This window comes from Pseudorca crassidens, chromosome X, assembly GCF_039906515.1.
Source record: "Pseudorca crassidens isolate mPseCra1 chromosome X, mPseCra1.hap1, whole genome shotgun sequence".
Taxonomy (NCBI): Eukaryota; Metazoa; Chordata; class Mammalia; order Artiodactyla; family Delphinidae; genus Pseudorca; species Pseudorca crassidens.
The window spans coordinates 43,724,798-43,750,170 of NC_090317.1; the positions used below are offsets into that span (position 1 = coordinate 43,724,798).

Here is a 25,373-nt window from a genome sequence, read left to right on the forward strand (position 1 = left end):
ACTGCCACTGTGCCTTCCAGTCCTGGGTGCGCTTCCCACCACGGGCATGTGGCATCTAAAGGAAAACAGAATACTTTTCATAAAAATTCTGTATCAGTCACTTTCCCGCTATATAGTTTGGGGTACCCTCTGAGTTACCTTTTCTTCATTTATTAAAAAAGGGAAACACAAAACAAACTTTCCTCCCAGAAATTGTGGAGGGTTAGAGGAGACAATGCAGAGTAACAGGGACCCAAGCCTGCAGGTCTGTGACCCTCAGTTGCCGTCCACAGACTTAGTCCGGGGGCTTTCTCCCACTGAGGAAGGCCAACAACCCACAAAGGGGCCATATCTCAGTCCAAAGGTAAGGAAACCCAGCCTGCGGGTGAGGCGGAGCCCACCCACCCCAGCTGCCGCTGGACGAGCCCACTCCTCCAGCAAGAGAGACCTTTCCGAGGAGAGATGCTTCCAACCCTTATCACAATCTCGCTGGCCACTGGCCAAGTTCTACTTCCATTTTACATCAAGCCTCCTTGCTTTGTTTTGTTTTGTGTTTGTTTTTTTTTTCTTTTCCTAAATCTGAAATTAGGATGGAGGCTGGCAGGAGGATCCCTTGAGAACTAAGGACTGTGGCTGAAAACACAAAAAAAGTGCTCAGAAAGCCCACCTGTTTGCCAAGCGCATGTGATCTGCTCGGAAGAATGTCGGCTGGGCCATGAGTCTTGATGGAGGACAGCAAACAAGCAGACAAACTCAGAATGCTCTCCACACACAGAAAGGACTTGGGAATGGGAACAATGACAGTCATTCTCCCAAGCATTTTATCCTTCATCTGCAGTAGAAAAGGGGCTGCACTGGATGGAAAAGGCCCCATAGGAAACCCTGGAGGCCCTTTGCCAGGGAACCGGGCCACACACCCACTCGCGCCCAGGCTGCGTCCCCGTGTCACCTGCCCAGAGGACGTGGTCTGTTGGTCACGTGTTCCAGGGCCATGTCCTGAAGTGCCCCCATACAGCCAGGGCCGTAAGCTTTTCAGGGGCGCTCAGGCCCTGGCAAAAGGAAGAATGACCTTCTTCCAAGTCACTGAGGCCTCCCAAGTCCCGATTAGGCAGGCGGTTCAAATCAAAGCTTCCGGAAGGAAAGGGTCTCCATAGAAAATACAGAAATAAAGGCCTTCACCACTCCATGAGCCATCATTTTCTTATTTTTCATTTTTAAGGCAAATGTGATTTTCAAAGACTAAAGCTTCCGGCTATACCAAGCGTCCCTGCCTGCAGGAGTAAAGGAAATCCTTTTCAGTTTTGTCTGTTCACGCACTCAATCTGACGGGACAAAACAACTTCATGTGCTTGGATCACTTCAGTGAATGTTTTTTTTCAACAAAGAAAATTAAGTTTTCTCCCAATCTATATGAGCAAAACAAAAAAGAACATGACGAAAGAACTCAGGGTTTCCTCTATGTTAAGCATAATGCAGATAAAAGGTCAAATTTTTTTTTCCTTAATGCAGTTATTCCATCTTGTGTGTTTTAGTGGTTAAAATCTGGCAATTTGAGGTGGTCACTCTCAAACAGGAACCTCAAACAATAGGTTTTATCTACCTCCTAAAAAGTATGGTTCTTGGGGAAATAAATGTTGTGGGGGTTTTTTGCCCTGATAAGACAGTAATCTCCTACCTTGCTGACTCAAATGTACTTGCATATTAATTGTTTCAGACCCCCAAATCCCTGCTGATCTGGCTAAACTGTGGGCCAAATTCAATAATCCAGCAACCTCCCATTCAATGTCTCACCAAGATAACTCTGCATGTTTAATTTAAAAGTACCGATCGCTTTCAAATGAAGTGCTAACGCCAGCCAGCCCTGCTGCCACAGCCCAAGGCTCTGACGGACACACCATGAGTTGGAGAGTCCAGTCTGAGAGCTTCGGATGACGAGGTGAACTGCCTGCATCTCTTCCGAACGGTATCTGTTTGCCCAAATCAGCCCTTTAAAACATGCCCCTCTTGGTTAATTTCCCTGATACTGAGGCGGTGAGATCGAGCCTCAGATAGTCAAATATTATCTGCACCCATTGTATCTGATTAGCAAGAAGTACTCAACCCTCCAGCCAATGTGAATGCCTAGCTACTCAGCTGAACTGACCTAAGGCACTTTTTCCTTTCTCTTCTGTAACTGTGTTCCATGTTTGACCCTTCAAATTTATTTTAAGTAGTTTTGCAAACAGCTTCCTCTCCCCCTTCCTCCTCCATGCTGCCAGCATCTCACGTTTCTCGTGCACAGAACATGTTTTGTCTGCCCTGGGAAGTGGCACTTAGGGAAACGGAGAAATCGCCTCAGTCAAATCGGAATCAGAAATAGGTCCCATTCATTCAAGAGATTAAAACAGTATCAAGGGCTAATTTTCCTTTTACTAGAACAAGTCAGCATGAAACCTGGGATTCCCAAGTGCTGGAATTCATGGCAACCTTTCTAGGCTGTGAAAACAGGTCTTACTCCCGGCCTCACAGTGAAAACGCCCTAAAATACATTCAAACTCCTGGCATGGCTTCACATGCACTGAATCAAAATGCATGACTGCATCTTTTCACACTGAAATCCAGACTTGTTCAATAATAGTGACAATGATATTTTTTACAGTAAAATAACAATTACAATAATAACAACAGGGATCTGGAGATTTAACAGAACAAGGCAGAGCTATCAGTGAGAAGTGGTTTTTGATCCGTGGTAAAGTAAAAAGGTCCTGACAGCCGGCACAAGAAAGGAACAGGAGGTCAGACTAACTCAGTTTGGGTTCTGGGCTTCTGGAATCACAAATGTTCCGTGGTAAAGATTCAATATGGACTCTGGAACGTCACACAGTAAGCAAGCTTAATGGGAAAAAACAATGTGCCACTTTGAACTTGGATTCTGTGTACTGCTTCTACCAATTTGTTGGCCCCCAAATGCACCTACCTCTAGAAAGTTTCATTTAGAAATATCACTATTAAACTAAGTTTGAGTCTGAATAAAACAGAAGTAAAATTTGGTTATGGCTTAGAAAATATTCACCCAACAGTTCGTCTGGATGCTGCTGATTTCCCGTGAAGAATGATCTTCGGAAGCCGAATTTTTAGTGCTTCTCCTCGGCCCCCAAAATATGTTACTTACTGAAACCACTTCCAGTTTCACTTCATATGCTGAAAAATATCATGGGGAAAAAGTATTTAAATGTTTCACTTGTAGGAAAATAAGATGGTTTCCACACTTCAAATTTGCCCAAGAGACTCTCTTTTAAAACAACTAAAAAGTCTAGTCCCTCAATAACAAAGCCTCTGGTGCACGAGTTTCACTACGTCCCTGGTGACCCTGACTCTGCGTTCTTTGCTGTACTTGCACTGACTACGCGTTCTTTGCTGTACTTGCACTGACTACAACACGCTGTTTTGCAGTAAGTTTTCCACACATGCACTGACCCATCCCGAACCTGAAATCCACCCAAGTGCCACGTGGCTGTATCAACAGCATCTTTGGAGATCCGGACACCAACCATTTATACAAAGAACGTCTACACATTGTTCATGGTGTGACGCCTCCAAACAAGCCCTAAAGGTGCCACATGCCACCTCCTGTCTGGAGTCCTCATTCACCTCCTCGCAAATCAACTTTCCTGTTTATAAAAACAAACTGGATCCTGCTTCTCGAAGACACATTTGACAAAAATGAGTATCTCTATATTGTAAGAAACCCCCTTGGTTTAAGCCATCTGTGTGTGCTACAGCAAAATGAAAGCATGCAGGAGGGTCCCTAGAGTTTGCTGTAATGAGACTGGCTGGACGTGGATCTCCTTACCATCTCTAAACAGAGGTGTTTTCTGCTTGGCTAGAGAGGCAAAGCTTCCAAAAATTTCAGTCATGCAAATCTGGGGGAAACAAAAAATCAGCAAGACCTTTTAAAAACTCCGTAAAGGGCTAATGTTTTATTGTTAGTTTAGAAACTTTAAAATACATCATTATTATGTATTATATTTGATATATTTGGAAATATACATGCCCCCAAAATAAACAGTAAATTCAGGGGGAAAACTTGTTTCCCCAATTTAAAGAACGGCACCCCTATCCAGTCTTTAGAAAAACTAACATTTTCTGAATTTTTCCCCGGGTCTATACACAGGCCAAGTTCAGGCTTCAAAAATATTAAGCTATGAAGGGCCCTCTTCTGTCCTGGTATTAAAATAAGGAGTTAACAAAAAAGAGCTTTCCAAAGCTTAGTCATGTAAACTCACCTACAAACCTCCCATGACACTGAATCGATGGTCCAGGACGTTCGTTTATACGACAGAAGGAACTAGAGCGTTTCAGGGAAGCCCACGTTTACAACTGCAACATCGTGTCCCAGCAGAGACTGGGGGCCTTGTTGTCAGGAGGAAAGTAACGGTCACAACAGTTACACCAGTTTATTAAAAGCTCATCATGCACCAGATATATTTCTTCTAATCCTTAAGATGATTCTTTCCTATTTTGCAGACCGGGAAGTCCAGGCACCGGGAAGTTAGGGAATCTACCCAAGAATATACAGCTAACAGATGCTGAAGCCAGACTCAAATTCAGCTTCTCAGACTCTAAACTTCAAGGTTTTTAAGTTGTGCCATGTTTGCATTTATGCTGTTCTGTGGGTGCGTTTTTTCCCTGTAATACGGATGCATACATCACTTCAAGAAAAGCTCTGTTCCTGCATCACATATTTTGGGCTCGCTTGCATTCAGCAGTGACTGGGCATCTCTCCACTTCCAAACACAAAACAAGCCAAGGCCTCCTGCAGCCCGACCTCTCCTGGTAGACAAAAAACGCTGCTTTCTAACAAACATCCACTTCTCTCCTCTGGTTTCCATCCCGTCTTTCCCCACTGTGGGCCTTCCTCCTTCCAATTCCAACTGCCTCACAGTTTTACAGCCAAATCAACATAATTAAGCACTTGTACTTCAACTGTGTCAATTTAGTTTCTCCCCAATGACATTACCACCAATTTAAAAGCAGAGACAAAAATCATACATTCACGTGGTAGCGGTCGCCATCCATCTGGCCTTCCTTCCCCACCAAACACAAGAGAGACTTCTGACAAACGACTTATTTATTTATTTAATTATAAATAAATAAATTTATTTATTTATTTATTTATTTTTGGCTGTGTTGGGTCTTCGTTGCTGAACGAGGTCTTTCTCTAGTTGCAGCGAGCGGGGGCTACTCTTCATTGCGGTGTGCGGGCTTCTCATTGCAGTAGCTTCTCTTTGTTGCGGAGCACAGGCTCTAGGCACACGGGCTTCAGTAGTTGTGGCACACGGGCTCAGTAGTTATGGCTTACGGCCTTAGTTGCTCCATGGTATGTGGGATCCTCCCGGACCAGGGCTCAAACCCGTGTCCCCTGCATTGGCAGACAGATTCTCAACCACTGTGCCACCAGGGAAGTCCCGAACAATTTATTTTTATATGAACAGTCTCTTAAAGATTAAAAAATCAAATCATATGGTCACAATCACAACAGTTAACACCATTTACTGAGAACTTTGTAGGTTGCAGGCACTGAGGTAAGCACTATCCACAGCTTATCTCATGGATTCTCACAAAAACCCACAAGCTGGTGATTCTCCCCAGCCTGACAATGAGAAAACTGAGGTTCCAAGCAGCTCACTGTACCCAGCTGGGGTTCAAACCTGGGCCAGCATGCGAGCCCGGCTCTTTCCACTACTCCCTATACGGAAGCACAGCTAAGGGGGCATTCGCCCCTCCCGAGCCCTCAGAAGCGGGATATCCTGTGCAGACCCTCAGTGCTGGTCTGCGGGCACCCGGCAGGAGGAGCTCCCCATGGGAGCTGCCCCCAGCACCTGGGCCACCGCTGACCACATCACCGTTACCACTGCAGATCCCAACAGCAAACCCCATAAAAAAGGTATTACTCCGTTATTAAACAGGTGAGGAAACTAAGGTTCAGAAAAGCAAAACATCCGCAGTCGTGCAATAAGCTACTAGAAGAGCCGAAATTCCCATTTCAGTCTCTCCAAGCCCAAAGCCAGGGCCCACTGCCTGCAGCCTCTTAACTCTGAGGGAAGTCCCACAGGGCAAAGTTGAAACCAGCTCTAGACTTCCCAAAGGCACCATTAATCAGACACGACAAGCAAAGTACTGAAGTTTACAGTGTTTGCAAACTTAAAAGGTTTACTGGCTCCAAAATACAAACATAAAACTGCAAAAACTGGAATTATTCAAAGCTGAATTGAATGTCTACTAAGATATAAGAGAAGGCCGCCTAGTATACTTGGGATGCAACGTGGAGGTAAGTGTCATAAATGTATTTTAGGGAGGACAACAGCACACTCTGCTCCCGTGTGTCTGCCTTCTAGGCCGTGGGGTGGCCTCAGGCCCACGTGGTCTCAGAGCAGCCCTTCCCCCCCAGGGCACCCACACCAGGCACGCTGGGCAGTCCCCAGGAAAGAGAGGGGAGGGTCTCGGAGAGCAGAGGCCAGAGCAGGCATTTCCTACAGGCATCGGGCATGGCTTTCCCAACCTCCTCTGAGTCCCCAGGGCCACACAACCCCTCACCCACCTGAAAGGCGGCAGGTGGGCGCCCGGGGAAGGGCCTGTGTCCCCTGAACATGTGGGCACACACCTCCCCGTGCCTCTGCGTCTGGGGCCACGCTTCAGCAGCATATCCTCCCTCTCCAGCCCTTCCCCAGTATTGGTAAATATTGATAATTGCCTCCAAAGGCAGAAGTGAAGCAGCAGTTTGTGTTTTGAAATGCGGATCATAATTCAAATTGGAGGCTGACACTAATCATTTGATGTTCACTTGAAAAGACCAGATAGGCTGTGCAGGAACATTTCAGTAAGGGGACCGATAAGGAGAGGGAAATAAAAATTATTGGTATTTACTCAGCCTGCAATGCTTGTGGAAGGAACTCTTTTAAAAGGGAGGACTTCAGAATGGTTATTCAATCTGAATTTTACAGATAGCACAGGAAATATTTTCTCACAGAATGCCCCCTATCTGCACCATCATATCTCTCCGGTGTGCCGTTCACATCTCTCATTGGAGGAATTCTCACTCAATCTTGCTCCATTATGAGCTGACGGTGACCCAGAGTATACAAGGCATTCAAGAATCTGCCTGGAAATTACTACCAAGGAACATCTGTCCTGTACCCCGCTTGCCAACCCTGCCTCAGGGAGTGCGATGGAAAACAACTCAGAATCCACACACAGAAACAACTTTTCATTCCCTTTACAAACCAGGCTCCTTTGGAAATTGAGGGTTCTGGCATTTTTCAGAAATTACGTTCCTGGAAAAACATGGCATGAGTGTCTTTTGAAAGCCTCAGCTCAGGCTTCCTTTCCTACGCAGATCCTTCTAATAAAAGCCAGGACAGGGGCTTCACAGGGAAGCAAACGAGAAGGCCACCCGCCACCCATGGCTCTCCGCACTGGTAGTGTTAAACTCAAATTCTGTATTAGACGCCACTGTTCAATTAACGACGGTGAGGGTGTCACACGTGCTAACATACCCACCGTGCACTAGGTGTCTATCTTGTAGATGCACTAACCTTGGAAGATTTGCGTTGCGACTAGGAAAGATTAGAAGAAGACGTGTGGTCTCACACAGGCTGCGTCTGGGATCCCAGCTTTCCCCCTGTACGGCTGTCGGCCGCCGTCGTCGGAGGGCAGAGGACGGGGTGGCAGCGTGGCAACCCCGCCCAGACTCCACCCCCGCCGCACGTGCTCAGAGGGCCCGAGCGGCACATCACCTAACAGCCGTCCGCGTCCGCGCCTCTGGCCTCACGTCAACAACCTGCACCCCGTATGCTTCTCACGGTCGGGGCACAGGGGTCAACGTCATCACAACCATCCCAACCGTGTGCCAGAAGCTCTGCAGACGGCTCCTCTGATACAGCCACCTGAGTGAGGTAATCACCTGCGGTTCAGGTGTAACAGCCTCAGTTAGAAAAGTGGCCTTGCGCTGGGCTGCCCAGAGCCGGGTTGGGCCATGCCTGAGCTCCGCCTGCTTCCTCGGGGTGCTGGGCCTTGCTTGGGGTGTTCACATCCTGGAGGCACCCAAAACCAGTGCTTCCAGGTCGGGCGGGAACAAAGAGGGTTTGAGATCCCGAGTCTGGGGTGGGGGATATGGTGGGGGGAGGGGCCGTGCACCAATAAGTGACTTTCAGCCTTGAAAGCCGCTCCCGGAAAACACCACCTAAGAGCTGGAAACAGGCAAGTCCTCATACAAGCGCAGAAACGGTTCCGCTCGGTGGGACCCTGTCCCTCTGGGAGGCGGAGGGCCACCTTCTTCTCCTGGAGACCCCCTGCTTTGGTTAGCACCATGGGCTCACAAAGCGAGAGCAAACTGAGTGGAGAGGGCTGACAGCCGGGCCCACATCTTCAGACGCTTTCAAAGTTAAGTCACATAATCTGATGATGTGAAAAGGGGAGAATGCACATTTGACCCCTTGCTTCAAACAGAAATCTTCCCGTATGGTTTTTAATTGGAAGGCAGTTGTTTTGCGTTCGCAACACTCTTTAACCTCTGCCACTGTAGGTACAAGGCTGCAAACGATACTTCCATTGATTAAATAAAAAACAAACACTGAAAGAAACAATATTTTTCTTTTTAAGGAAAAAAAAACATAGCGAGCAGCTATTTTCTGGAGGGGTCACCACTTAAAGGCGTATATGGGACGCCACCCTGGCTGCAGCTTATGGTTTATTTTGTCTTGGAAAAGCCCCGAGGTCATTCTAACTCTGTTGGCCTGTTACCCTCCACAGTGATCATCTCCATCCAGGACCGCAAGCAAACACTGCCCTCTTGTGCACTGAACAGTGCCGAGTCGGCGCAGAGACGTTTCCACCCAGCACCCATGGACGGCTCGCAGGCAGGCCTACAGCTGCCTCTCCGCGGCCCGGAGGGGTGCTGGGAAAGGATGACACACATCTGTGTCCAGGGTGCTTGCCACAGTGTCCCCAGACTGCCTTCCGGGACAGACTGTGAGGTAAGAGGAAGAGGGAAAGATTCAGCTGAAGAAATCAGACCAAAAATAACTGACTCTTATCTTTCCTAGAAAAGATTCATTCCTCAGGATTTCCCTGGCAGTCCAGCGGGTAAGACTCCACCCTCCCAATGCAGGGGGCCCAGGTTCAATCCCCAGTCGGGGAACTAGATCCCACATGCATGCCGCAACTAAGAATCCACATGCTGCACCTAAGAAGTCCACATGCCGCAACTAAGACCCAGTGCAGCCAAAATAAAAATAAATAATTAATTTTAAAAACTTTATTGGTTACCATGGCAAGTTTTCTTTTTGCTTACTTTAAAAAACTTTTAGAAATGACTAATAAATCTACAATAACAGTATACAGTACTTTTCTTATCTAGGAAATATTTGCCAGGAAAAGATTCCATTTGATTCCAGAAGGAGAAAAAAAAAGGCAAAGGGAACCCACATTGCTGTTTCTCAGAGGAACACCGAAAGATCAGTCGTGGTTCCTCTTCTTTCTGAGGAGCCCCGACCTGCAGGGTTACCTGCAACCTGGGGACAGGGCTCCATGCCCAGAAGACCAACCTGGCATTGCAAGAGAGCCTCAAAGGATGTAAAATGACAAGAGCAAAGGCAAAGATCCAGTCCAGTCTGAGGCCAGGCCTATTTGGCAGGAACCTCCAGGGGAAGAAGCCCTGGTCTTCTCTGAGTGAGTCTTCCAGTTCTGTTCCGAACTATGAGCCACCCAGATGCTGAACCCACTCTTCCACCCTTCCAGGCACAAGCCAGGATGGGCCAAATCTCATGCCAAACTCATCTCTGGGCAAGAAAAGGCAAAATCTGCCCCCAGTGCATTACCTTCAACCCAGTGGGCACCCCAGAAGGAAAGGGGACAAGAGAATGTTTCGGGAGTGTCTGCATACCTGCGGCCAGGAGTCAGGAGGTGGGCTGGGTGCCAGCGACTTCAGCTCCTTTACATACCAGCTGTGATGCCCAGAGCTTGGCTCAGTGGTTCGGGAACGTGTGAACCACAGGTGGTCAAAGGGCCAGTGTTAAACGGCCAGCCCCAGCCCCAGAGTCGTGACAGCTGTCCAGCTCACGTTATGCCAGGGTTACCTGCCGCCTCCTGTTTCCACATCAGCCCCTTCCTCTAGCACGGGAAGAAAATGGGGGTCCAAGACCAGAAACAGGGCTCAGGTGCATAAAGCCGACAGGACGGCCTTGTGGAGGCCAGACAGGAGGCTGGCTGCGGCCCTCCCTCCCGTTCTCTGTCTCCCTATCAGAACCACAGGGCATGTGGCTGCTTTAACCTCCAGCAAAGCCAAGATTGACAGACTCCAAATATATATATCCGTCCAGAAACGCCAGCCCCACAGCAGATTCCTTTTGTGGACCCTGGCTCTGACACAGTCAGCCAGACTGAGCCTCTCATGTGTGGAGCAGCCTGACCATCTCCTGCCTCAAACCCCTCCCATGTGCTACTCCCTCTGCGGGCGTCCTACCTTGTCCTTTCCAGCACGCTCACAACTTCGTGCTGCGTGCTGCTGCTCACTTCTGTAACACCCGCCTCCTCCACAATGCACACTGCGCTCCACTTCTGCCCGGCTCACCCACATAAACCCTGCTCCTAGCGTGCAGTAGGTGGGTCAGGGTTTGCAGAATGAATGAATGAATGAATGCATCGACATGCCTTTCCTTCTGCAACATCTGATCTTACGGAATTAGGTCACCTAGCCAGGTTTCAGGACACTAAGAATCCTGGGAAGAGAAGGGAAAGACAGCCAAGGAACCAGGCTAACAGCGCCCAACCTCTACTGCAAAGAGCAGGTGCCAGAACGAACCAGAAGCCACCAGGAGACAGGTGTCAGGAGAGGGGTGGGCAAAGTCCATCTCAGACGCTACAGCACCCCTGATGCCAGGACTGTGGCATCACACACTTTCGGGGTCTCTGAGCTTTCCTTCGGGGAAACGCATGGAGAACTCGATGGAGAAACTGGCAGGCCCAGTGTCCAGCCTGTGCCCTCTGGCCTGGGGAGCCTGTTCTCTTTCCCCAGGAGCATCTCATCACACGAGGGCTCTGTAAGCGTGTGTGGACCCCGAGTTCATGTCCAGCCTCCCGGGTTCTGAAGACCCTGGTGCTCCAGGAAGTCTACATTCAGGAGGGACTCGGGCCCCAGGCTTGGCCACCAGGGACAACCTTGGCAACCACTTCTGGTCATGTTGTCCGACAAGACCTGGCTGAGCTGGGTAACCTGCTGGAAGCTACCACGCCAGCCTGCCTCTGGAGGGCCTCCTCCCCTCAGCTTCACAGGCTACTTGCAGGACACCATGCTGGGCCACAGGCTCGCATTATGCTCATTTCCCAGTCCCCAAGCTCCGGGGCAAGTTTAGAAGTCCTCGTCCTGTCTCAGATCAGGTCTGAATTAATACCCTTCCTCCAGAGAACTCCAGTAGCAAAGTGAAAACAGACATGCTAAACAATGGCCTTTGAGAGCCCCAGCAGGAACGGCTGGTGACAATGCAGCCCCAGACTCTGAAAGAAACCTTAAGGTTAAAGGTTCACAGAGGCAGAAGAATTACCAAAGTACACGTCTGTTCAAATATCCTCCGGCAGATTTAAACAACCAGGGTCAAGCTGAAGATTGCCTGCAAAAACCTATGAGACAACTCAGCCCCTTTGAACTACGTGGAGAAAGGAAAATATACGGTCTGGGAGGGATCTATGTTATAGCTTTTAAAAATGTTCTTGAAAAGGTCACCCCTGTTAACTCAAAATCAGCCCACTGAAGGATGTGTGAAAACTGCTTCTCTAAAACAACAGGGCTGCGGGCCCTCGCCGTGTGCGGTGAGCTGCACCGGGTCACCATGTCCCCAGCATCAGTGTGCTGACCCTTTGTGGGCCATGAAATTAACCATCAGCACAGCAGAAATCTGCTCCGAGTTAAACTACTTTGCTACGCTAAGTGGCCTGAAAATGAAATATGAGGATTGAATTTCCACTGAAAGATTAACTTGTCTAACCTCCAGGCAGGCTTGCTCAGCTGTGAACCCTGTGTGGCTGGCCGGTGGCTTGAAGCCCCACAGGAGGCTGGATGCTGGCCGCGGGCAGAGGGAAACGACCTGTCACCCACTCATTCATTCATTCACTCACTCGTCCATGCTGCGTGCCTGCACCAAGGCCCTGCCCTTGGTCCTGGAGTCAGATGACAGCAGGACCCCATCCTCAAAGGGATCAGGTCGAGTAAATGCAATGACAACAGATGGGAGGACAAGGGGTCCGGGGGGCCCGCAGGATGGTACAGACCCTCACCTGGTCGAGGCTGGGGAGGGCCAACGGTGAGGCTTCCCAGAGACGTGGTGTAGCCAGAAGACGCCATGAGAGACCCCGGTCTGTCTGTCCAGAGACCTGCAGGCAGCTCGTTAAGCCTAGAGTCCTGAGCGACACAGAGACACTGACCCATCAGGAAGTGCCCTGTCAGCCTATGCAGAGTTTAGCCTTTATGCCAACAGAGAGCAAAGGAAGACTTTTAGACAGGGGAGTCAAATAATCATATTAGCCATTTAGAAAGAGTTCTCAGCCACAGAGGGGAGGGCAGTTTCAAGAGGGGGCTGGAGGGCTTCCCTGGTGGCACAGTGGTTGACAGTCCGCCTGCCGATGCAGGGGACACAGGTTCGTGCCCCGGTCCAGGAAGATCCCACATGCCGCGGAGCGGCTGGGCCCGTGAGCCATGGCCGCTGAGCCTGCGCGTCCGGAGCCTGTGCTCCGCAACGGGAGAGGCCACAACAGCGAGAGGCCCGCGTACTGAAAAGAAAAGGGGGCTGGAATCGATACGCTGCAGGCAGGTCGTGCTCGTCCAGTGCAGAGTGGACGGAGGCCTGTCCAAGGAGCAGCTGTGGTGATGGGCAGAGGAGGCGAAGGACAGGCAAGAGTCTGTAAGGAGTCCGTGAAGGTGAAGGAGGACACACTGGGGACCACGTGACTGGCCTGCCCCACTGTGGGCACTTACTGCCAAGTAGGGGTGGGGATGGGGTCTTGCAAGTGTGGAGTCTGGGGACCTGTGGGGCTCACTGATGAAGAAGCCAGCCCAGCAGGCACTTGGATAGCAGGTCGAGAGCTGCCTACTGAAATGTGACTTAACTAAAATCAAATTACAGTTTCAGTTCGTCGGTTATGTGGCTGCCTCCCTGGGCTGTGCTGCTGGAAGACACTCCCACCAGCACAGAGGATCCTTCTGGATGGTGCTGGGAAAGCTCTGCACAGACATTTCAAACACTGTCGCTCGCAGCCAGCATGTGCCAGCCCTCCCCAGCCAGGTCGACGCCAGTGGTGACCCGCAGCTTTCTCCCAGCCTCCCGTGCTCTGCCTGTCTGCGGACTCCAAACAGCAAGTGCTTAGGAAATGGAGCCCGGCTTACAGAAAGTCTTTTTTCTCTAGAGCAGATGCTCTGAAGACCGTCTCTGAACAATCATCATTTTAGAGAGCAGGGAACACTGGGGACGGACACACACACACACACACACAGGAGGGTCTTGGGTGCCTAGGGCATGAGGTCCTGAAATTCACCTGGAAATGACCCCGAGCAGAGGAAGTGCCACCCACAGTACAACCGGAAGGCAGAGCCCTCGTCCCAGCATCAGGTGACCAAGGCCGAGCCACCCACTCCTGGAGCTTTAAGCCACCTGCGTAACCCCACAGCAAAGTGTGGAGCCCCGTGGCCAAGCAAGGCCGGCTCCAGAGGCCAAGCAGGTCAATGCTGGCAATTCCAAGCACTAATTTTAAAAGGAAAAAGTCAGGTTTATTTTTAGGTAGCACCTGTGCATGCCACCAAATAAATATCCTCAGGAAGTAGGTTAGAGACAAAGGAAATTATTCTAGTCTTCTTGAAGGCCCCAAGACAAGAGAGGCATCATCATAACACAAGAGATACTGCAAGAGGGAAAGTCAACTTCTCTCTCAACAGCAAAACTTGTTTCTTCTCCTGCCAAGAGAGGATCACCCACATTAACAAAGTCCCCTTCCCCATGCAGCCACAGCCACTTCAAAGCAGCAGAAGCCTAATCACAACGCATAAGAAAATAAAAGACCCAATTAACAAACTTCCAATAATCCAGGGGAGAATGGAGGCGGAAGTCTCTGTTTTTGACAAACTGACTTACACAGAAAGTGCTGCCCAGGAGCTGGGCTCCCACCAAAGCAGGTGCAGGCTGAGGTGCAATGGCAGCTTGGGCAGCCAGGCCGCCGACACGTGACCTGGAGCCGGCTTCTGACCTCTGCAGCCTCCTTTCTGTGGGCGGCACCCTGAGTATAGAGGGAAACACCCCCTCGGGGTCTGGCTGGCAGGATGCCGTGAGATAATCAAGGGTCCAGAACAGCATCCGGACGGGAGATGCTCCCCAGGCACCATGCCCCTCCTCCGGCCCGCCACAGGGCATTCCTGCATCTGTACCCCCAGAGCCACACTCTCCCTCCTGGCGGTGTCCCCCTCCTGCCTCCAGTGGCCCTAGACCTCTGTCCCAGGTCCTCTCCTCAGACTCTTTAAAAGCACCCGAAGGATCTCCCAGCTGAAAACACACCCGCCCCCCCCTGACAGGAGGCTCCCCAAGCTCCTGAGCTCTGGGTCCCGCGGACTCTGCAGCTCAGCTGCACACCTGCCCACACCCGAAGCACTGAACTTCTGGGTTGTTTTATGAAATCTGCCAATTTTTAAACGCTGGCAATGAATTTTTAAAAAAAGACTTTTGGGCATCCCTGGTGGCACAGTGATTGAGAGTCCGCCTGCCGATGCAGGGGACACGGGTTCGTGCCCTGGTCTGGGAGGATCCCACGTGCTGCAGAGCGGCTGGGCCCGTGAGCCATGGCCGCTGAGCCTGCGCATCTGGAGCCTATGCTCCGCAACGGGAGAGGCCACAACAGTGAGAGGCCCGCCAACCGCAAAAAAAAAAAAAAAAAAAAAAAAGACTTTAGCAGACTTCCCTGGTGGCGCAGTAGTTAAGAATCCGCCTGCCAATGCAGGGGACACGGGTTCAAGCCCTTGTCCGGGAAGATCCCACATGCCGCGCTGCAAGTAAGCCTGTGCGCTACAACTACTGAGCCTGCGCTCTGGAGCCCGCGAGCCACAACGACTGAGCCTGCGTGCTGCAGCTACTGAAGCCCGCACACCTAGAGCCCGTGCTCTGCAACAAGAGAAGCCACTGCAGTGAGAAGCCTGCACACCGCAACAAAGAGTAGCCCTCACTTGCCGCAACTAGAGAAAGCCCGTGCACAGCAATGAAGACCCAATGCAGCCAAAAATAAATTAATTAAATCAATTTTAAAAATAAAATGAAATAAAAAAAGACTTTAGCATATGGGCCATCAAAACATATCTGCACAACACCCTAGTGTGGGATGAGACCCTCCCAGGGGTGGACAGACAGGATGAGCCACCTCCTGTCGGCACTAAGGACAGGAGTGGGCAGGTCTAGGAAAAGGTCAGGAGGTGCCCTAAAGGCCTTCCAGAAACAAGCAAATGGCACTTCCTACACACCCACCACAGCCTAAATAATGTGTTGGGTACATTTAATCCTCTCAAAATATGTTCATTTATTTAATTCAACTCAATTATTTGTTTAATTCAAATATTACTGAGTAAAGATAATCCACAGAATGGGAGAAAATATTTGCAAATCATATACCTAATAAAGGACTGGTATTCAGAATACATAACGAAACTTTACAACTCAATAATAAAAGCCAAATAACCCAACTAAAAACAAGGGCATAGGATCTGAATACACAGTTCTCCAAAGAAGATATACAAATGGCACAAGAAAATATCAGGGAAATGAAAGTTACAGCGACAATGTGATATCACATCACACGCACTAGAACAGGTACAAATCAAAAAGACAGCAACAAGTGCTGGCAAGGCAGTGAAGACATCAGACCCTCCTACACTGCTGGTAGGAAGCAAAGCAGTGCAGCTGTTGTGGAAAACAGTCTGGCAGTTCCTCAAAAAGAAGACACAGGGTTACCCTCTGAGCCACCAATTCCACTCCTATGGATAAACCCAAGAGAATGGAAACATGCGTCCACACAGAGACTTGAACACAAATGTCACAGCAGGATTATTCATAAGAGTCAAAAAGTGAAAACAACCCAAATGTCCTTCAACTGATAACGGATTTTTAAAAAGTGATCCATCCCTATAATGGATACTCTTTGGCCATAAAAAAGGAATGATGGGGGAAGGGAAAGGGGAGTTTAATGGGCACAGAGTTTAGCTTTTGTAAGATAAAAAGAGTTCTAGAGATGGAGGCCACTGAACTATAAACTTAAAAATGGTTAAGATGGTACATTTTATGAAATATGTGCTTTACCACAATTAAAAATAATAGATTTTTTTAAAAAGGAATGAAGTATAGGTCACGCTATACCATGGATGAACCTTGGAAGCCAGACACAGAAGGCCACATATTGTATGATTCCATTTATACGAAATGTCCAGAATGGGCACATGGGCAGAGACACTGAGTAGATTAGATGTTGCCAGGCCTGGGGTCAGGGAGAAGGTGCAGGACTGCTAATGGCTGTGGGGTTTCTTTTCGCAGTGATGGAGCTTAGACTGTGGCAATGGCTATACAACTCTGTGAAGAGGATGAAAACACTTAAGCGTGCACTTGAAATGGGCAAATTTTATGGAATGTGAATTATATCTCAATACAAATGTTTAAAAACAGCCCTGACTGTCCACTCTGTGCCTGGCCCTGGCCTGGCCCTAGAGCCACACAGAGGCCTCCAGGCTAACGGGAACAACAGGTAGAACACCTCCTGGTCACCTCAGGTGACCCAGAGCTCCAGAGACCGTCATCTCTGTCACCCTGTGCAGCACGGCCTCGAAGTCCTGCTGGTCAGACAGAGACTCGGGCCCAGCCTGGTCCAGGCCCTGGCCAATGCAAGGATGAGAGAGCGGGGAATAGGTCTCAGGGCTTAATTTACCGGTTGGTTCCTGGGGCGCCTGCCCAAATCTTATTCCAACCTGATGGAGTGATTCTGAAGAAAAACCCAAGAGCCACAAAGGTGATGCTAAGTGAAAAGTTTAAAAGCAATTTATTTTAAATGATTACAGCTTTACCAAAAGCTGTGGCTATGATTTCCTTCTGACTTTGATTATAACCTTCCAGCAAAATATTCGTCTCATCAAGGCAAGTCTGCATTATTTTCTATTCTTAGCATGACTGCAAAATATTCTTTGATTTAACATTTGATATGTTTTGTTCTCAAGGGCAAGCCCCACGAGAAGAAAAATGTACCTCAACAGAATGAAATATGACTACCTGCTTCCACTTTTCTTTCTTGTTGGTTCCTGCTCAAATATTCTGCATTCATTTAAACTCAAGGCCGCGTCTCTGATGTTATGCTCCTCCCACACTGTTACCCAAACACAAGCAGTCACCCACTATCCAGGGGCAGAGAAATTGCCACAGACGGAGCTGGACTTGCATTTCCTGGAGACACTGAGGGTGCTGAGCTTGGAAGGAGAGGAGGTCCTGGCCAGGTGCGCACTGAGGAAAAGGAAATGAAGACCCAACAGATTCTAGGAGCTAAAGAGGCTAGGGCTAAAGCAGCATTTCCACTTACATCAACGCCTTTAAATATGCCTCAATATTTTAGGACAAACGTATGATACCATAACATAACACAATGCATTTCTATTTTTGTTTTTGTTTGTTTGTTTTGCCGTATGTGGGCCTCTCACTGTTGTGGCCTCTCCCGTTGCGGAGCACAGGCTCCGGATGCGCAGGCTCAGCGGCCATGGCTCATGGGCCCAGCCGCTCCGAGGCAAGTGGGATCTTCCCGGACTGGGGCACGAACTCATGTCCCCTGCATCGGCAGGCAGACTCTCAACCACTGTGCCACCAGGGAGGCCCAACACAATGCATTTCTGGACAGATTCATTAAAAGACTAGGGGCTAAGAAAACCAGAGTGTCTTTTTTTGTTTGTTTGGTTGGTTTTGCATCAGAAAAACACCCATATTCCTGGGGTGGTCAGGCCTCCGGTTTGTCGTTTCTGCTTGGGCCACACCGCCTGCTGGGGACTAAGCGCAGACACCCAAACAGCAGTGTAAAAACCTGGTGGAAAACACACGGTCGTTCGCACATGAACCTGTCTCATGGGTCCAAAGAGAGCATCTCAGACAGACTGCAGGTGCACTCTTGGATAAAATGGCCCAAGGGACCATGCTTCTCCATGTTGTCACACGAGCACAGAGAGCTGGAAAAACAGAGAAGGGGAAGTAGGTTAAGTGTCATAAAGAATGCTCCCTCCCAGAGACAGGCACCCCCAGGGCTGCTGACTGACCTCCAAAGCTAGGAGCCCTGAGTCACACTTGCAAGGCTGTGGTAGATCAGCTGCTCCAGTCAGGGGGGTCCAGAGAGGGCCCAAACCTGGCAGGAAGCACTGCTTAAACGGAGGGGCGTGGGGGGCGCACAGGAGGCTAGCGATCAGGGTGACAGTCATGGCAAAAGAGCTGCTGTTCATTAACCACAGGAACAAAAGACTGGGAGACAATGCACTGTTAATCGTGGCAGCCACCAGAGGACTATAAATTGCCAAGCCAAGATACCAGCATTTTTCAGACCTCTTCCTTCCTGCCAGAGTGAGATTGAGGATGGATCCAAGTCCCTCACCCCCACCCAAGTCTTTAAAACATACATTACTGAATCTTTTTGAAGTTCTAACCCTGAAAGATTTATACTCTAAAACACATCAGAGAAATATACTGCCCAGAAACACCATCAGAGGGCCTGGAGCGGATGGGCACCCTTGTCCACTCACACTGAGAATGCCAGTGCTCCAAGGGCAGATCAGCGTGGGTTCAAACTAGCTCTGACCCTTCTGATCTGTGTTCCCTAACCTCCCTGAGCCTCTGCCTTTGCATCTGTCCCATGGGAGTATCACCTCTTACCTCCCAGATTGCTATGAGGGTTAAACAAACAAAAAAAAGTCACAATGCTGGCACTAAATACATGCTAAGTACTGTTGTCACTATTAACCCCCAGCACCACTTAGGAGTTTTATCTATGGCCACAGGGATCAAGAAGATAAAACCCAATTTTCTCTAAGTTAAAAAATGATCTTTTTGTACATGAAAGTATTTTGGGGGAGTGATGGAATTAAAGAGAGATGGCTTTAAGATACACTAAGCTTTAAAGGTATCATCATGGAACTCAGACAGTCACTCTAATTTCCTTCTGCTTTGGATAGGGCATTTAGCAAGGGGTCTGAATCACTCCCAGTGAGCTGGGAACTGCAGCGGCAGCCCCGCCTCCCAGCAATCTGTGCACAGGTGCGCTGCCAGCTGGAGTCCCTGCTCAGCCACCTTGCCTCTTTCTAAAGCTCCGGCCTCATCACATCACAAACCTACTTTAAAAGCATTCCAAGGCCCTTAGAAGAAATCTGCACCGAGGGCCCCATCTAAGCCCCACTCACCACTCTACATGATCCCGCCTTCACCTTCCACACCTCTCCCCACTCACCAGGCCCATTTCCAGCTGCTAAATGCTGGCAGCTACCCCTGGCTCTGAACAGACAAGACAGCAGGCTCATGCCTCAGAGCCCCACCCAGGCTGTGCCGCCACCGGGCAAGCTTTTCTTTCTCCACCACGTCCCGCAAAGCAAGTCACCCCTGTGCAAAGAGCCCTAATGAGTCACTCTGCACACCGCACAGCACTCTTCCCCTGGCTCTGCTGTCAGCCCCCAGAGGGGCCCTGCTGGTGACTTTCGACCCGCCCCCCAACCCCGGCTTCATTCATTTGGGACTTCCGAGTGCCTCCTACATGCCAGGCTCTGGCCCAATTCCTGCTATGCTCTCGTGGAGGACAGAGGCCATCAACAAGCACATCAAGCATATCAGACAGCACCAAGGGCTAGCAGGAAACAAAACACGGACATGAGGAAGTATGACGGTAGAGAACTGGGGACACTTTAGGCCAGTAGGTCAGAGGAGGCCTCTCCAAGGAGGTGACACTCGAGCTGAGATTTAAATGAGGAGGGCACAGCAGGTGCAACACTGGCCCATCCAATAAGTAGGAGAAGGCCAGTGTGACTGGAGGTCAGGAGCCATGGATGAGCCTCAGGGGAGGGCGGAGGCCAGATCGTGGGTCACTGCGAGGGCAATGAGCGCCCGGACAGTCTTCAGCTGACGGCTGACCTGATCTGAAGACATCCATAAAAGGAGCAGACTGTCCACCATGTGGGGGGTCAGCAGAGGGAGGAGGGGAGGGCCCATAGTCTGGAGAGGAAGGACAAGTAAAGACACACGTGGCCTCTGCAACATGAGGATAACGAAGGGGATTCACCAGACCCGGGTCAGGGGCGGCAGAGCAGGTTCCAATGCCTGCCCAGGGAACTTGACTTTCCAAGCTTCAGTTTTCTCATCAGAAGAGTGGGGCCCATGCCTCCCTACACCCCCATCACTCAGCGTCATCACACAGACACAAGTTTGTAGCCACAGGCGTGGACCCGGGCAGGCACTCAGATGCAGCTCCTTTCCCCGCAAAAGAAAAAAGCCACTTTTTCTTCTCACTTCCCTGAGTGGAGGGTGGTAATCTCATCTATTGAAGGAAGAAGAGTAGCAGCCCTGGTCCCACCACTGCAATGTGCTCAGGTCACATGTTAACACCTGTAAGAAGACAAGGAGAGTCTCCTCTCAGGGGTGAGAGAAACGTAAGAGTCGCAATGTTCGTACAACAGGAGAGAAATCCCTCTTCATTTCTTCAACAATTTACAGTCTAAACCAAGGACTTGTCAAATGCTTGGAGACGTTATAATTTGGTGCCTGAAACCTTCTGTCCTATGAAGAAACACCACGAACGTACACGTGGAAGAGGAGGGCAGAGTACAGTGACCCGGGAAGTGGCAGCTTTGGAGTCAAGCAGAGCCCTGGGTTGGCCACTTCCTAGCAGCCTCCCCGAGTCCCAAGTCCCTCGATGGCTGAACAGTAACCACCACACTCCCTGAAGCGTTTGCCCGGGAAGTGGCAAACGTGCAAGAAAAGCAAAGCCAGTTGAGATCTGCCAGAGTGTGGACAGTCCAGAATCACATCCGAGGTCACAAGGTCAGTGAGGGAGAAAGCCAGGCCTCACCACAGACTCCAGAAGCATGTCCTTCACTCCCTACACCTGTCACAAGAAAAGACCAACAATCTGCCTTCCCATTTTTTAACCTCCAACCTACACTGGCTCAGAGAACATGTCCTAAAATGTACCTGGATGTGACCAAACAGAAATCAGTTACAAGGGGAGGGGAAAGCAGAGAGGATTGCGAGCCCCTTCACATGCATCTGTGGCTGGAGCACGGCTGGAGTAGAAGGTGTGAGGCGGGGGACCGGAGCAGGTTCCTGCTCCTCTAAGAGCCTCCGGTTCCTCTCCTGAAAATGGGGAAATTATCTCAGACTGCCCGCAGCATGGACCAGACGGGAGGTGACAAGGTGAAAGTACTCAACACTCATCATACAGCAGGGCCCGCTATGCCTAGCGCGCGACCAGTGCAGCTGCCCACCAGCAGGCCAATAAAACCATCTGACCAAGAAGTGTTCCTATACATGCTCGTGGGTGCAGAGAATGCCACCGGAAGGGACTGGAGGAAGTGGAAAGCAGGGAGGTACCAGGTCCCTGAGTCAGCAGTGAGGAGTCTCTGAACTATATATACACCCTTTGTGCCATGTACTACCATTTTTCTATATAAACAAAACACCTGTCCATGGAGTCAAGTATACTGAAATGGATGTGGAAAAGTAATCCACAGAGGTGTACTAGTGGCTTCCTCTGGCGAGATGGGAGGGGTAATTAGGGGCCTTCTGCCTGGTTTGTAACGTTCTATTTCTTCAGAAGTAGAATGTATTCATGTACTACTTGTATAATTACAATTAATTAAATGGTACATCTCAGGAAGGCTTTTGGGCAGTAACCACCATGACTCTCTGCCCCAGCATCTCAGTTCTAGGGTCTTTCCTTACAGACACACTAGCACACCCACCAAAGACGTCTGTTCTATAAAACTCACTGAAGCATCGTTAGCAAAAATGAGTAACGACATAAATGTCCATCATTAAGACATTCAGAAAACGGTGGTGCAAGTGTACAACAGAATTTCATGTGACCTTTAAAAAGAATGATGTTACTTTATATGTATGAATGGGCAGGCCTGAGTATTGAGTGAAGTACTCAATCGAGTGGTGTTACCATTTTGTGAAAAAAAAAAAAAAAAACACGAGAAAAGGAGGGGTCGACATATACACAGGAACGCTGCCTGCACACGGAGTTCCTCCGAAATGGCACAGGAGGTGACAGCGGCTGACTCCGGTGATGGGCAGCAGGAGACCAAAGGACAGCGAGTGGACGCCTTCTGGGCCCTTTCAGGGTCTCTGCGTTTCCCTAACCTGTGCGTGTATTACGAACGCATGTGGTTAAAAAAAAAAAAAAAAACACTTTCGCTGTTTTCGGGGCGGCGCGAGAGGCTTCCCGGCGGGCGCCCCCGCCCCGGCGCGTCCGAGCCCCGCACCCCCCCCGCCCGCCCGCGCTCACCGCCGATGATGGTCCGGATGAGGGAGGCGTGCCCGGGGCAGTCGACCAGCGTGACCTGCAGCCGCGGCTCGGCCCCGGGCTCGGGCTCGGCCCCCAGCGGCGCCGGCCGCAGGCGCGCGGGCAGCGGCACAGAGAAGCACGAGAAGCCCAGGTCGAGCGTGATGCCGCGCTCGCGGCTCTGCGGCTGCTTGTCGAAGGCGGCGGTGGAGGCTGTGGTGCTGAGAGCGCGCGCCAGCGCCGTCTTGCCGCTGTCGATGTGGCCCAGGACGCCCACGTTCACGTTCACCCGCCGGCTCGCCATGCCGCCGCTGCTGTCAGCCCGCTAAGCAGCCCCCGCCGCCCGCGCCCCGCTCGCGCATTCCGGCGCCGAAGCTTCCGGCCGCGCGGTCAGTCCGCTGAGCCGGGGAGCCAGGCGCCGGGGCCGACTTCCGTCCGTCCTCGCGTTCGTTCGTTCGTTTCCACGGGCTCTAGCTGGGCGCCCTCTAGGCATCCGGCGCCTTCTGTCCACCGCGCGGGGACAGGTCGCTCTCCCCGCAGGACATGGGGCACCCGGAGGGGGGGGAACAATAACCGGGAGTAAAGACGGAACCAGACCACTACGGACCCCAGAAGCCCTGGGGAAATACAGCAGCGGTGGAAGGACCAGGCCCGGGGCAGGGAGGGCGGGCCGCGAAGCTGAGCCCGTCCTGCCGAAGAGCCAGCGCGGGGAAACCTGGGAAGGCTGCTTGGAGAATCTCGGACCCGGGCAGTCAGCCTGGCCTCAGGGGGCTGCCAAACTGTACGCAGAAGGTCGTGTGAGTGCGCGCGTGTTGGGGAAGGCCTGCAACGCTCATTCTCTTGAAATGCCACCCACAGAAAAGGTGTCGCCTACGGGCAACAACACGGATCACAAATTTAAAGGTCTGCCCTGCCCAGGCAGGTGACTTGCCAGAGAGTAATCAGCAGAGTTTAAGGTGCCCGGGGTGGTGGAGACTGCGGAGGTGGAGAGCACATGTCCTGTGGCGACAGATGGGGAGCCACGGCTCAGCTTTGGCCAAGTGACACCAGGCGGGAATGCTAGCCCAACATTGCCCCATCTTTCCGCTTTTCAAGAGACTAGAGTGTTTCTATGTGAAATCTGAGAGACATTTTGCCTGGTGAGGCCGCCGAGACTTGGGGCTGCGGGCTGTAGCTGTTACCCGGCCCGACTTACACCTAAGCGCTCACCAGCAGCAGGGCTGGGGCTTTAAGCCAGGTCTTACCGTCTCCAGCTCCCACCACAGCTGGCTCCAAGACAGGTGCTGCCCCAGCAAGTAGCCTGGAGTCTAGCCCTGTCTCCACAAGTGCCAAGGAGACAGCAAGCTCTGAGTTGTCTGAAAAGTCAGCCAGATTCAGACTGTATCTTGGGGTCAGCTGTGCCCCTGCACCAAGCAGAGAAATACAGACCTCTGCCTAGGCAGGTGTGAGTCATAAGCTCACTCCAAGAGCCAGGGAGAGTGTGAGGGACACCCTGTAGGAACTGGAGCCCTGTTGCCAGCAAAATGCAGGTCACATCACGCCCCCTCCTTTGTCCTTTGTCCCTATCCTGGCTTCTACCCCAGTGAGGTGAGTTTGCTTTAGACCAGGCTGGTGCCCTGGTGCTCTCCCCTGTCCCAGCAGGCTGAGGACCCCTGACACATCTTTGCTTGCCCTCGGCCTGGCACATCAAAGGCTCCATAACTGTTTCTTGAGTGGACCCACCTCCAAACCTCCAGCCCACAAAGACACGATCCTCTGCAGCAGACTCCTGGGTCCCAGCCTGGGTTCCAAGGCTGGACCTGGTCCCTGGGAAATGATTGACAGGGAACGGCCCACAGAACTGCGATTATTTGGGATTTGTTCTTAATGTTAATGCGATGCTGGTTCCTTTCTGTTTCTTTAATGCCATTTTGTACGAAGGTAGTTCAAAGTTCTCTACGAACAGCTAGTAATTAATTCAACTTCATTAAGGCCAGTTAATCCAGGATTAATTATAAATTTGCTCAGAGGAAGTTATTATACTTTGCTCTTTGATTTGAGTTTGGCTTTAAAGATTCTTACAGGAGTAAAATGGAAATTTCCCTTTTCTCTGAGGGTATCTACCTTGCCAGTGATTGTGTTAACCACGTACCTTCCTCGACATGTCCCATACTAACCTCAGATGAGGTTGTCACCCAGGCCACCACTGTGCTCTGTGGCACTCCCAGTACTGAACAGATCTGCTAATGCCCCGTTAGCTGCAGGGTGGGAGCTGATGTCCTGGCAAGAACTGGCCCCACACAGGTTCAAATCACGGCCCTACCTCGTGCTGGCTGTGTGCCTGGGAGCACACCTTCTACCTGGACATGGATACAAACTCTTTAAGGTCTACAGTGGTCGGTGTCCCCTCCCTCTTCTTCTGTAAGACTCCTCAACTCTCCTTGGAGGTATCACACTCCTCTCCTCCAGGTCATGATGGGGGCTGACGGCACGATAGCTCTAGGGGTGGGCCTGAGACTCAGGTCCATTCCAGTAGCCATGACCGTTGGTTTGGCAGTGAGCGTGTGACCCAAGTTAGCACAATCGGAGAAAACCCTGGAATTTTTTCCAGGACAGGCAATAGAAAAGTGTGCTCTCTGATATTGGACTAAAACCTGGGGAAATCAGTCTGGGCCCTAATTGGACCCCTGGAGGGAAGCCTGGCCGCAGCAGAACAGTGGCCTCCAAAGATGTCCGTGTCCTGGAACCTGTGATGGTGTTGCCCTCCATGGTAATGAGACTTGGCAGGTGTGATTCAGTTAAGGATCTTGCGATGGCGGGGATGGGGGAGGTGGGGAGCTCACCCTGGATTA

The 25,373-nt window shown here is 50.7% G+C and overlaps 1 protein-coding gene across 1 annotated transcript; it reads right to left on the minus strand.

Annotated features, from left to right (window-relative positions):
- Window positions 1-5,088: 5,088 nt before the first annotated feature.
- LOC137217613 (selenocysteine-specific elongation factor-like) lies at window positions 5,089-23,244 on the minus strand. Its single transcript, XM_067724663.1, has 2 exons — window positions 22,546-23,244; window positions 5,089-5,380 (listed from the first exon to the last, which is right to left on the minus strand). Exons 1-2 carry the CDS (start codon window positions 22,844-22,846, stop codon window positions 5,325-5,327), a joined length of 357 nt encoding a protein of 118 aa, XP_067580764.1. The 5' UTR covers window positions 22,847-23,244; the 3' UTR covers window positions 5,089-5,324.
- Between the last annotated feature and the right edge of the window lie 2,129 nt (window positions 23,245-25,373).